This window comes from Heterodontus francisci, chromosome 22, assembly GCF_036365525.1.
Source record: "Heterodontus francisci isolate sHetFra1 chromosome 22, sHetFra1.hap1, whole genome shotgun sequence".
NCBI classification, from domain to species: domain Eukaryota; kingdom Metazoa; phylum Chordata; class Chondrichthyes; order Heterodontiformes; family Heterodontidae; genus Heterodontus; species Heterodontus francisci.
Genome location: NC_090392.1, coordinates 48,187,759 through 48,201,346, shown reverse-complemented (window position 1 = coordinate 48,201,346; position 13,588 = coordinate 48,187,759). Strand labels below are relative to the sequence as shown.

General features: G+C 43.5%; 1 protein-coding gene across 6 annotated transcripts in view; it reads left to right on the top strand.

The window, feature by feature from the left end:
• The window catches only part of LOC137381347 (CMP-N-acetylneuraminate-beta-galactosamide-alpha-2,3-sialyltransferase 4-like), a 274,200-nt gene that overhangs the window by 215,990 nt on the left and 44,622 nt on the right, over positions 1–13,588 (top strand). For 5 of the 6 annotated variants that reach the window (XM_068053787.1, XM_068053785.1, XM_068053788.1 and 2 more), the window contains exon 10: positions 3,832–4,021. In XM_068053787.1, the coding sequence (XP_067909888.1) occupies positions 3,832–4,021 (190 nt within the window). Of the gene's footprint in view, positions 1–3,831; positions 4,022–9,605; positions 10,307–13,588 lie in introns of those variants that run through there. The other variant, XM_068053790.1, reaches the window with a different exon arrangement.

Sequence of the window (13,588 nt, the reverse complement as noted above, 5' to 3'; positions counted from 1 at the left end):
AGGAATTCAATACTTCTGGTTTTTCGATTCAAAACTCTCACATTTATACTGTTTCTAATCTATCATCTCATCTTTTGGAATGTAGGTGTTAGCTTTCTATGTGTGATTTTCCCGCTTTTGTTATTAATATATGGTAATATCATTAGCTACCATTCTCACTTAATTTATTTGCTGAGAATTCCCTTCTCTTGTAGTTATGAGCTTTTATCTGGTCAAAATGTTTGTAATTGGGTTTACTTGGCATCTGTTTTTGTAAGTACCATTCATTTTGTGACTGATCATCTGCGATGGTCCTTTGATGGTACCTTGTACGATCCTCTTAAGTCAGTCTGTCTATATCATTAACACTATCAACGAATTAAGATTATAGGTATCAGTACGGACCACGTTTAGCATGTCTTGGTGTTTTTCATCTTCTAGTTGCATTGTAACAGAGACCTTGGAATGGATTTTTTTAACTTAAAAGGTTTTATTGGTTCTCATTCTATTGTAACAGGGATGTTTATGGATTTTTATTCTGTTCTTAAAAGGGAATTTCAGTGAGTCTTGAAAATTGACCATTTAGTCAATCTTTAATTCTAAAAGGTATGATGTATTAATTTTATCTAAATTCTACCTAATTAAGCCTATTATACCTATGTTTCGTCACAAGTTTAATAAAGGCAGCGTGAAATACTGAAATACTTAATGAATACTTAGCATTTGTGTTCACAAAAGAGGGAGAAGATGCAGATATTATAGTTAAGGAGGAGGACTGTGAAGTATTGATGTGATAAACATATGGAGAGAGGAAGTATTTTTGGAATAGCATCCTTGAAAATTGAAAAATCACCAGGGCCAGATCAGATGTACCCTGGGCTGTTAAAAGAAGCAAGAGAGGAAATAACAGAAGGTCTGACCATCATTTTCCAGTCCTCACGAGATACAGATGTGGTGCCGGGCGATTGGAGAACTGCTAACGTACCTCTGTTTAAAAAGGGAGCGAAGGACAGATTGAATAATTGCGGGCCAGTCAGTCTAACCTCAGTAGTGGGCAAATTATTGGAATCTTTCCTTAGAGATAGGATAAACTGTCACTTAGAAAGGCACAGGTTAATCAAGGATAGTCAGCATGGATTTGTTCAGGGAAGATCTTGTTTGACCAACTTGATCGAATTATTTGAAGATGTAACAAGAAAGGTTAATGAGGGTAGTGCAGTTGATGTGGTCTACGTGGATTTTAGCAAGGCTTTTGACAAGGTCCCACGTGGCAGACTGGTCAATAAAATGAAAGCCCATGGGATACAGGGGAATGTGGCAGGTTGGATCCAAAATTGGCTCAGTGACAGGAAGCAAAGGGTATTAGTTGACGGATGTTTTTGTGAATGGAAAGCTGTTTCCAGTGGTGTTCCACAGGACTCAGTGTTGGTTCCCTTGCCGATTGTGGTATATATTAATGATTTGGACTTAAATGTGGAGGCAGAAACCCTCAACTCATTTAAAAGGTACCTGGACATGCAACTGAAGTGCTGTAACCTGCAAGGCTATGGACCAGGTGCTGGAAGGTGGAATAGATTGGGCGGCTAGTTTTTTTCAGCTGGCACGGACATGACAGGTTGAATGTCCTCCTTCTGTGCTGTAATTTTTCTATGGTTCTATGGTGGTTGAGGCAGAAACCCTCAACTCATTTAAAAGGAGTCTGGATATGCATCTCAAACACCATAATCTGCAGGGCTACAGACCAAATGCTGGAAGGTGGGATTAGAATAGGTGGATTGTTTTTCGGCCGGCACAGACACGATGGGCCAAGTGGCCTCTTTCTGTGCCTTAATCCTTCTATGATTGTGCAACCACCCTGAAAGTCCCTGGTTTATTTTGAGCTTGTACTGTATGAGCTATTTTTAGCAGCTGCGTTTGCTGATAACGCAACCACCAGGGTGGTACAGTGCTGGCACATACACAAACACAGCCTCATCGACTGAAATGTCACTGTCTGCGACATCTTAGGCAGCTGCCTCCACCATCACCCCCAACAGTACCCTGCTACCTCTTGCGATTGTCACTTCTGTTCCCTGCTCCCTCCTGTGATCGTCGCATTCAGTTTCCTGCTCCCTCCCGCGATCGCCGCTTATCTTCCCCGCTCGCCTTCTTGCCGCACCATCCCGCTGCTTCAAACTGCTCGATGCTCCATCCCACCACTCTCTCCCGTGCCCGCCTTCTCGGCGCTGCATCTCACTGTTCGCTCCCGTGCTCGCCTTCTCGCTGCACCATCCCACCATTCTCTCCATACACAGGGATGGTGATGGGGGAATCTGAGACAATGGCTGTAAGGTATGATTCCGTGAGTATGACTATGTCAGGCTGTTACTTGACGAATCTGTGGGACGTCTTTCCAACTCCCCAGATGTTAGTGAGGAGGACTTTGCAGGGTCTGCCTTTATCATTTCCAGTGCATAGGTCAATGCCAGGTGGACCATCCATTTTTATTCTTTGCTGCAGCTGTTTGCCATTTCAGAGGGCAGTTAAGAGTCATCCATATTGCTGTGGGCATTAATGGCTTTTACGACAATCCGGTAGTTTCATGGTCATGGTGATTTATTTGAGATTTGTTAATTAATTGAATTTAAATCCCCCAGCTGGGGATTTGAACTTGTGTCTCTGGAGCATTAATCCAGGCCTCTGGATTACTAGTCCAGTAACATTGCCACGATGCTACCCTTCCTCACAATTTACCATGGTATCCACTGATTTCTCATTTCTGTTCTCAACTTGCTTCACCAGCATCTCCATGACTGTATCTAAAAACCTCAAGGCCTGGCTGGAATTCATCTTGCCCCTGCAACACTATAATGCTGTTTTTCTGTTTTGGATACTGAAATGCAACTGCCCTTTAAGTTGCTGCAAGTGCTTAAGAACCTGCTGAAATGTCTAATTTTCCAGCTCCAAATTGGAATGCCTATAAGGGTGCACATTTTAAGTTGGGAGCTCACTTATATCATGCAAATGAGGGCTGAGCCAGAAACTGGATAGGTCTCCTACCCTTCCCCACATGATCAATGTCTCACCTTGCCAAACTCCAATTGTGGGCACAAATCAGCCCCATAGCCTACTGCCAGGGAAAGCCAATGAATCAAATGGTATAAATGGGTTCAGAGAAGAACTGTTCCTGGTAATTCATAATAAGGAATTGAGGAGGAACTTCTTCACCCAGACAGCAGTTAGAATGTGGAACTCACTACCACAGGAGTATTTGAGACAAATAGTCTAGATGCATTTGAGGGGAATCTAGATAAGCACATGAGGGAGAAAGGAATAGAGAGATATTCTGATATGGATAGATGAAGAGGGGAGGGAGGAGGAACGTGTGGAACATAAACACCGGCATGGAACAGTTGGGCCGACTGGCTGTTTCTGTGCTGTGAGTTCTATATAGTATGTAATTCTTTGCAAAAGGTGGACTGAGGTGCATGGTGAGAAGATGAGAATGTATCTTCAAGAGTATCAATCAGTCAGGGAAAGTCTAGTGATGACAGTTGAATGACTGTAACAGAGACGTTCTGAAGAACGGCATTCTTTGCAAGCATTTGCCTTATAGGTAAGAGTTAATTTTTGAACAAAAAAGAATGAAGGGGAATGCTGGTGTGAATTCCCGTTATGTCCTCTCGATGGGTGATGCTGTTCACTGGAATTCAAAGTCGTAAAATCACCCAAGCAAAGTCTAAGTACTGCTTAGCTCCTCTGGTAAATAACTAAGTCATGTAATAGGAGATGGGACTAAAATCATTTAAACTGGCCTGCTTCATTGGACACAATGTTTTTTTTAACGTGTACCTAAATGCTCTCTGTTCCTAGATTAAACAATGCTCCTGTGAGAGGCTATGAAAAGGATGTTGGCACCAAAACAACTCTAAGGATCTTCTACCCTGAATCGGCAACTGAAGATCCCATTGGTGAAAACAATCTTGACACTCTCTTTGTGCTCGTACCATTTAAGTCAGTTGACATCCAGTGGTTGAAGGCAATCGTGTATAATGAAGCAAAAGTAGGTATCCTGGATTGGAACTGTAACGATACGCACCAGCCACATCCAGACCCGGAGCCGTTCAGAATTACTCTGTGGTGCTTCTGCGCTGTGTTCAAGGAGTGATTAAGTGTTGGAGAGTTACATCCAAAGCTTGGTGTGGTAAAACCCTCACCCGATTGTCCAGGTGCCTTGTTGCAGCATCATAAAATGGTGGGATGAATTTACACCCATTGTATACCATGCAATGAGGTTCTGTCTGAGCCACGTTAGTAATTGGAGGCCTGGTAACTCCTAGAGACATTAGGGAGGGCAAAATCAAAAGGCAAGTGATCCCACATTGCTTTCATGCATTTCAGTGGGTATCACATGGTTCTGTGTCATGTGAATGAAGACATAACCCAGGTTCGGTCACCAGATGATTTCAGTAAAGGGTGAGGTTGGGGGAAACAAGCAATTAGCCTCAGTATTCCTGTGCTAGTGAAAGGGAGATACCTGTTTTCAATGGATACAGTAAAAAAGGGCATCTTATCCATGGAATATTTGATTTCAGTATATACTTATCGTGCTATTTTATAATTATTGAATCATAGAACTTTTTAGGACAGAAGGAAGCCATTCAGCCTGTTGAACAAATGTTAGCTCCACAATGGAGCTGTTTCCTTTACAGTATTACATAGTATTAGAACAACAAAGAACAAAGAACAGTACAGCACAGGAGCAGGCCATTCGAACCTCCAAGCCTGCGCCGATCTTGATGCCTGCCTAAACTAAAACCTTCTGCACTTCCGGGGACCGTATCCCTCTATTCACATCCTATTCATGTATTTGTCAAGATGCCTCTTAAATGTCGCTATCGTATTACAGTAGTATTATATTATGATACAACACAGAAGGAGGCTATATGAAGAAGAGGCACTTTGATAGAATTATCCAATTAATCCCCTTCCCTGCTCTTTCCCCATACCTCTGTAAATGCTTTTCCGTCAAGAATTTATCCGATTCTCTTGTGAATATTATTATTGACTCTGCTTCAATCATCCTTTCAGGCAGTGCATTCCAAATCATAATAACTGGCTGTGTAAAATATTTCTCCTCATCATCTCCTGGTTCTTTCATAAGAACTAATGAAATATAAGCAGAAGTAGGCATTTCAGCCCTTCGAAGCTGCGCTGCCATTCAATAAGATCTTAGCTAATCCTCTGCCTCCACTTCACCTTTGTCAATCACCTTAAATCTGTGTCCTCTGGTTACTGATCCTCCTGCTACTGGAAATAGTTTCCGCTTTATTTTGTAGTCCGATCAAATCACTTCTTGACTTTCTCTGCTCTAAGGAGAACAATCCCAGATTCTCCAGATAACTGAAGTCCTTCATCCCTGGTACCCTTCTATTAAATCTCTTCTGCAGTCATCTTTCCTAAAATGTGGTGCCTGAAATTGGACACAATACTCAAGCTGAGGCCGAGCCAGTTTTTTTTTACAAAGGGTTTGCATAACCTGTTTTTGTATTCTGCTTCTCTATTAAAGCCAAAGATCCCTTATGTTTGTTTTAAACAGCCTTCTCAACTTGTCTTGCCGCCTTCAAAGATTTGTATACCAACACCCCCAGACCCCTTGGTTCTTGCACTCTGTTAAAACTGTACTATTTCATGGTCTTTACCTGTTCCTTTTAATGCTTTTTTCCCAGCATTCCTCTCTAACTACTTCCAATATGTCATGATTGTCTTGACTTCAACTGCCAAGTGCGGTAATTCATTCCATAATCTAATAGGTCTGTGTGGAAAATTTTCTTCTAACCTCCCTTATATGATTTTAGCATAAATCCTGAATCTTTGCTCTGTGTGTTCACCTTCTATGAGTTACCCTCTTAAGTCCTTTCAACTTTTTGAAAATGTATCCATGTAGTTTTGGTGTTAGGGGATTTTAGTTTAGTTTCGAGATACAGCACTGAAACAGGCCCTTCGGCCCACCGAGTCTGTGCCCACCATCAACCACCCATTTTATACTAATCCTACACTAATTCCATATTCCTACCACATCCCCACCTGTCCCTATATTTCCCTACCACCTACCTATACTAGGGGCAATTGCTAATGGCCAATTTACCTATCAACCTGCAAGTCTTTGGCATGTGGGAGGAAACCAGAGCACCCGGAGGAAACCCACGCAGACACAGGGAGAACTTGCAAACTCCACACAGGCAGTACCCAGAATTGAACCCGGGTCGCTGGAGCTGTGAGGCTGCGGTGCTAACCACTGCACCACTGTGCTGCCCATTTTGGTGAATTTCCATTACTGTGCAGGAGGATATTGATTCTAGCCTCCAGTTTTGCTTGAAGTTTGTTCATTTTGAACCTCTAGCTCTGCACTCGCAGGACGAAGATTTTAACATTTTGACCCACTGGGAGCTGGGGGTTGGTGGGGGAGGAGCGGAAGCATGCGGGAAACTGCAAGTCGGGGTTTTCCCGCACACTTTAAAGTTTTAACTCTGCGGGGTAGGGAGCTGGTCCGGGTTGGAGGGTGGTGGGGGTTTCAGAGGCCTGAGGAATCAGAGGCTGTTGTGGTGTGGGGGGTTGCGGGGGGGGAGGGAAATCAGAGGTTGAAGATTTCAGAGGGTGAAGTTGGAGGCCTTGGGGGTCGGTGGGGGGGATGAAAGAATTGCAGACTTTGGAGATGAGGTCGACGGGAGATCTTAAGAGTCGGGTGGGGGGAGTTGGCAAGGCTTTTGCCTACTGGATCCAACTTCCAACTGTCCTTGCCTCCCTGCTCAGGAAATCCAGTCATCCAGAGTTAAATTTGAAATGGTGCATAAATATGAGGCATGCAGCCTCAATATAATATTTTTATTGCCAACCTGCCTCCCGGGAGCGGATTGGCTGCCCAACGCCCACCCTTCCGTCCTCTGTTAAATTGGAAGTGGGTGGCTTGGGGTCGGGATCAGATTTTCTTTTAACAGTTTGACATTCCGTCTGACCCAAACCCATCCACTAAAGTTCCCACTAAAGTCTCAGCATGCTTCTGCATTTGAACCTCTGTATTCTGGATTGTCTTCAGCTATCAATACCAATGAGCCAGGACCCAATGGCAACTTTCCACAGACATTGAAAGTGGTCTCCCCAATGAAGGCTTTCCCCGAACAAGTCTTACCTCTGCTTCTGTTGTAATGGAGATTCAGCCCTATTTCTAGGGTTTCATCATTGTGTGTTTAAGTTTTCACTGATTCTTTTTCTTTAGAAAAGAGAAGACTTAGACGAGACCTGATAAAGGTCTTTAAAATTATGAATGGGTTGGACAGGGTAGATGTAGAGAGAACCTTTCCACTTGTGGCAGAATCCAAAACTAGAAGCCATAAATACAAGATAGCTACTAACAAATCCAAAAGGGAATTCAGGAGAAATGTCTTTACTCAAACAGTGGTGAGAATGTGGAACTCACCATCACAGGAAATGGTTGAGGCAAACAGCTTAGATGCTTTTGAAAGGAAACTAGATGAGTACAAGAGAGAAAAGGGAATAGAAAGATATGCTGAAAAGCTGAGGTGAGCTAGATGGAATGAGAGGAGACTTGTCTGACACATAAACACCAGCACAGAGGAATTGGGCTGAATGGCCTGTTTCTGTGCTGTGTGTTCTGTGCAATTTTATGTAATTCAATAGGGTAAATGTGGAGAAACTATTTCCTCTGGTGGGGAAATCCAGAACAACGGGCAACAGCCCTAACATAAAAGGTAGACCATTTACGAGTGAAATTGAAAAGAACTTTTTCACACAAGAGGATAGTTGCATTGAGAAACTCTGTCCCGCAAAAGACTATGGATGCTGGATCAATTGAAATATTCAAGACTGAAGTCAATACATTTTTAGTAGGTGAGGGTGTCAAGGTCCATGGATCTAATCCTCTCTTTCCTATTGAAACAAGATCAACCTAACAAGGTTCTTCTTATGTAAATTTCTAAGACCTGGAGGTATTTTGATTGCTAATTTAAGTTCATGCTCCAACTTCCTTCTTTCCTCTTCCACATTCATTAAAGTCTTTACTTCAAGAACTCAGTACCTCTCAATAACTTGAGCTTCCATTTATAGGGAAGATTTTCGCCTTTAATGCTTCATTGTAACGAATTCCCTGTACAGAACGCATAAAGGAAAAATGGTGGTGAGTATTTATGTTCTAGTGGAACACCCCAATTTCCTTTCCATTTGTTTAAATAGATGAAAAATTGGTGAGGGGGGGGAGGGGGTGGGTGGGTGGTGTAGTTGATGCCATCATGCATGCCCCACATCCACTTTTCCTCTATGCCATCTCAGATATTTTCTCCCAGAACATTGACTTTGTCGCCTGAAGGCAGACGGTGCAGTTTGAGTGCGTGCAGCGTGCTCAGCTTTCCAGGATACAGCAGTGACATTTACTCAGCCCAGCTGACAGTGCACTCTGTATAATTATTTATGCAGCTGTGATATTTAGAATCCAGGGAAAGTAGTAATGTTCCAGGAGCTGTTTCTGCCAGGTTTCTTCTCCTTACTGCACCCCACAGTATTGGCAAACACAAGGACTCCTATTTGGCAGTGCTGAACGCCAGGACCATCCCTCAGTGCTAAGAAAGCTCAGTACTTCCCAGAGCTGCTGAAACCTGTGACACCCTTCCCTGCGTGCTGATAAACATGAAGTACCAATCTCCATCCTGGTGCATCCTGCATACCAGCTTGTTGTGTGTTCTCTTACTTAAAATATAGATCAGGGATAAAAAATCAACCAGATGAGTAAAAATGTGTGGGGAGCTAAATTGGATCGTTACTGAAATTGGGTGCAGGATCATGATGCATCTTTACTCCATACCCAATCAAAGTGATACAAGCAGCACGTAAACTTCAAGCTGCCAGCTGATTTTCATGATTGTGGCGTGGAACTTAGAGCTCCACACACTGCTGAGTGACTGCATACAAGTTTGTGCATGACCAGCACCACTTAAAGTTAGATTGCACTACTTAAAGGCAGAGTGCACCTCTTAAAGGGGAGGTGCATTCAGGCTATAGCAGGGGCTGAAAATGCTTGGGCAATATTCAGGAAGGACCCAAAATAGTGCAACAGGCCAGAGATTGTGTACTCCTAGGTTTTCAGATGCCGCACTTGAGTTGCTAGTGCAGGAGGTGGCTCGGAAGAGAGAGGTTCTCTTCCCTCAGAGGGCCAGGTGACCCTCCAGACAAGTACTCAGAGGCAGTGGGAGCAGGTGACCGTGACAGTCAATGCCATCAGCCTAGCTGCGAGGACATGAATGCAGCGCCGCAAGAAGTTTAATAAACTCACACGAGTGATCAAGGTCACAGAATGTATCCTTACTACATGTAATGGATCCATTCTACCAACTGCACCACTAGCCTCACACATTGCTCCAATCACCCCAGCCTCTTTACTCGCCTACCAACAATCTCTAGCAACCATGACTCGAACCTCACATTCATACGCTGCACCTTGCCCTCACACACTTAGCACTGCTGCAAACTTCATACTCACACCTCATTCCTTGCACACACTGCCAGCTATTCAACTGTGACTGGCACTTTAAACACATTGCTACACAGTCACTGACACACTTTCCTCTCTTTTGCAGGACAAGGTGGCGATTATAGATGGCAGCAGCAGCAGCAAACTGGCAGGGGGCAGGCGTGACTGCACCTGCTGACTCCCATGGCGGAGACGATACTGGGGATAGTTGGACCACCCTTGTCTTCTCTGCTGCCTCTGATGCTGCAGTCCAAGGAGGGACTGCAACTATAGCCCCTATGACTGGGAGAAAGTGGCCTTCCAGTAACAAACACCTTCCCAACTTCTTGCACCACTCCCTGCAGACTTTACCAACTTTTCATAACTCTTTCAACGACCCACTATTTCTACAAATTCTGCAAGAACCAGTAGATCGTAATAAGCAACTGATCTGCAAGTTGGATGGATCGTTTTAGATAAGGCTGGTGGAGGTCCCAGGTGCTACTGAATGCATGCTCACCTGTGTATGCTTTATGTCAGGGTGTAAACTGGAGCACCAAGGTCGAAAGTGGCAGGACGTGTACCAGATCAGGTGTTAGACTCTGACTGATGTCACAATCTTTTACCCTGCATACTTCCAGCCCATGCACGTAACACCTGTGCTATCATCCTCATCAGCATGGTGATCGGCATGGGCTGTGCCGAAAATGGGCGGGAGTGGCCTTGCACCATTTCTCACCTCATCCATAGTGCTGAGACTACTGGCGAGTTTGGCAGGCTAGATACAAGATGAAGGCCACTCATTTATAGATTTCATCGAAAAATGAACAGAATTCAGTTATTTAGACACTGATAAATAAAATCTAAGAATACCACACAATGGAAAACAATTTGACTTTTGTGCTTTTACATTCCTCCCTCTGTCCCTGATATCAACAGACAGTCATTTCCATTAAACAGACTCACCTTTTTGACAAGCCCCCCGCCCACCCACCCGGTGACCCTTCCTGTCTCTTTCTCCTGGGTTCCAATCCCTTCCTCTCTCCTCTCCTGTCCCCAACTATGGTCTGGTGACACAGGCCTACCTGCCCAACAGCCAGTCAGTCTGTCAATCTGGGAAAAGAAGAAATAAAATCAGGTCCAGATGCTGAATTCGGCAGAGCCTGAAGGACACCAGTTCCTCCAGGTTTCTCAACCTCAATCAAGGCCCCCCCCCCCCAAACACCCCGCTCTCCTTCCCCACCTCCGAGTAAAAAGTAAAAATCAGCGCACAGACATTTTCATCATATAGACTGGTATTTCCATTATAACTGGCAGTGAGGAGAAGCCATAAAGTGCAGGAGAAGTGGCTGTGAGGTGTAGCCACTCTAGGACACAGGGAAGAATCTGAAAAAATTCTATATTTCAAAAAGTGACAACAGAGGCATGGTGGAGCCCAATGAACTACAGCTAAGTGATTATTTTATGACATAGTCAAGTGTATAACTTATTATACAATTAAACCTAGTGTTTAATTAATCAGAGCTAGGGGGCTAAAATTAAAATTAACTAAATAGAGATTACTAACATTAAAACGTTCCGAATTTTCATTAAAATTGAAATCTGACATATAATTAATAAATAATTTAAGAAAGTAATAAAATAAGAGAGTTGATAAGCAAAAACAAGGAGCAGAAAAGAGTAAAAGAACAGGAACTGGAAGGAGCCTCTAATTTTAACTGATGTCACGATCAGGGATTTTGTTAAATTTTCTCGCACTCACAGCAGTATGTTTACTGGGTCTTACTGCTATTGCAGTTGAAGCCACAGCCTGCTCTGCTGTGCTTTCCATCAGGGCCCCTTTCTCCTGCACTGGTCTGGTGTGCCCTGATTAATCCTACAGGTTTTCCCCATAATTTCCAGCAGTCAGCTCAGAGATGATCTGCCTTGTTACAGTGGGAATACACAGGTCTTCAGGTTTCACTCCTGCTGCAGCACCGTCTTTTTTGGCTTGAGGAGGGTCCCCTTTGTGTCCCGCTTTCAGTTTTTGCCCAGGGCTGCTCGTGCTGCTATCACCCTCCCACCTTTTATCCTTTCCAGTTTGTGGGGGTGACGAGGGAAGAGTTTCCCTTGGGTAAGGGTTTATGTACAAAGGTAAATTCATCAGGCAGAACTGCGGCCTACCTTGCTCTTTGAACCTTTTGTTCCTTTATGTGGGCTTTAATAGAAAGGAGAAGTGAATTTTTAAAATCCTCGAGAAGAATCACCTCTCTGAGAATTTCCTATGTGGGCTGTACCTTAAGTGCCCCTATCCACTGGGCAAAAGCCAGCTGTTTAACTCTTTCAAGCTCAAGGTAAGTTTGGTCAGGAAGCTTCCGGTGGGTTCGGAATTTCTGGCAGTATGCTTCTGGTACAAGCTCATAGATTTAAAGTAATGGATAGAAGGATTAGAGGGCAGATGAGGAAAGGCTTTTTTACCTAGAAGGTGGTAGGGGTCTGCAACTCACTGCCTGAAAGTGTAGTAGAGGCAGAAACCCTCAACTCATTCAAAAGGTCTCTGGATATACAACTGAAGTGCCATAACCTGCAAGGCTACGGACCAAATGCTGGAAGGTGGGATTAGGTTGGGTGGCTCATTTTTCATCTGGCACAGACATGATGGGCCAAGTGGCCTCTTTCTGTGCTGTAAACTATGATTCTATATGCCCCCAGGATAGCATTTTTAGTCATCTCATAATTTGATGAACTTTCATCTGGCAACAGTGAATAAACCTCATGGGCTTTTCCTGTTAGTTTGCTTTGTAACAATAGTGTCCAGCTTTCAGCTGGCTATTTTAGCTGTCTTGCAAGCTTTTCAAAGGTGACAAAAAATGCTTCCACATCCCCCTCATTGAAGTTAGAAATGAACTGGGCAAACTTAAAGAGCTCAGCACACAACCCTGAGCTAGGGGTAGCTTCCTCACTAGCCATGCTTTCACTGGAAGTATTGGGTCTTCCCCTAGTTAATTCAAGCCGCCTTAGCTCTCTTTCCTCCTTCTCCTTCTGGAAAGCTATCTCTTTTTCCCTTTCTTCCCTTTCTTTTTCCTTTTCTTGACACTCTCTTTGCTCTTTCTCTCTCTGGAATTCTAATTTGCGTTTTCTCTGTTCTAATTGTATTTTAGCTAACATTACCCTGTTTGTTTCTGACTCTAACCCTGTCTCTGAGTCTTCAGGTTCAAGTGAAAAATGGTTGGTGGCAACTATTAGTATTTCGGATTTCTTAGCTTTTGCACGGAAAGTAATCCCTAACTGCCCAGCTATATTCCTTAATTCAATAGATAGGGCCTTTAACCTATCTGAAGTTACTTCACCCTGGCTTGGGAAGGTAGTGGCCTTGGATGTAGACCTGCTAGTATTCTAGTAGTGAAACACAAAAAAAAGTTTGAAGTTTTTCAATTTTTTTTTACGAGAAATCAATTTGGTTTCCCACTTCCAATTTCTTGTTTGTCGTTGGGTTACAATCCCGGTCATTGGCCTCCAAATTTCCGTTATGGCCAAGTGAGGAGGGGGTCTCAGGCTCTCCTCTTGCCCTCCCTCGTGTTTGACTGCAGCAGGGTTTATTCCAGTGATTGTGCTCACCACCTCTTTAAATGTTTTACCATTTTCCTTCACTGTGATCGTGAAGGAACCAATCGGACAGGTTTTCTTGAGGTTAAACAAGAAAGAAGTAAGTTTATTATACTTAACGTTCTAACCACAATTTAAAAGCACCACAGAATACACTACACATTCACGCACATATTCACACACATAAGTAAATTACAGAAGGAACAATAGATTTTGTGGTTGGATTAAAGTGCAGAATAAATGGAACTCAAATGCACAGTCTGTGAAGTGGATGATCTGGTAGTTCTTGGCTGAAGCTGTATTCTTGCAGTCCTCGCTGGTCAAAGTGCACTTTGGTTGGCTGGCTTTGCTCAGGGTTTTCAGAATAAAAACCCCACAGGAATACTGGTACAACCATGCCTAACAAGAAAAGTTAAAGATAGTATTAGATTAAAGGAAGAAGCTTATCATGTTGCCAAAAAGAGTAGAAAGCCTGAGGATTGGGAGGATTTTAGAATTCAGCAAAGAAGGAGCAAGAAATTGATA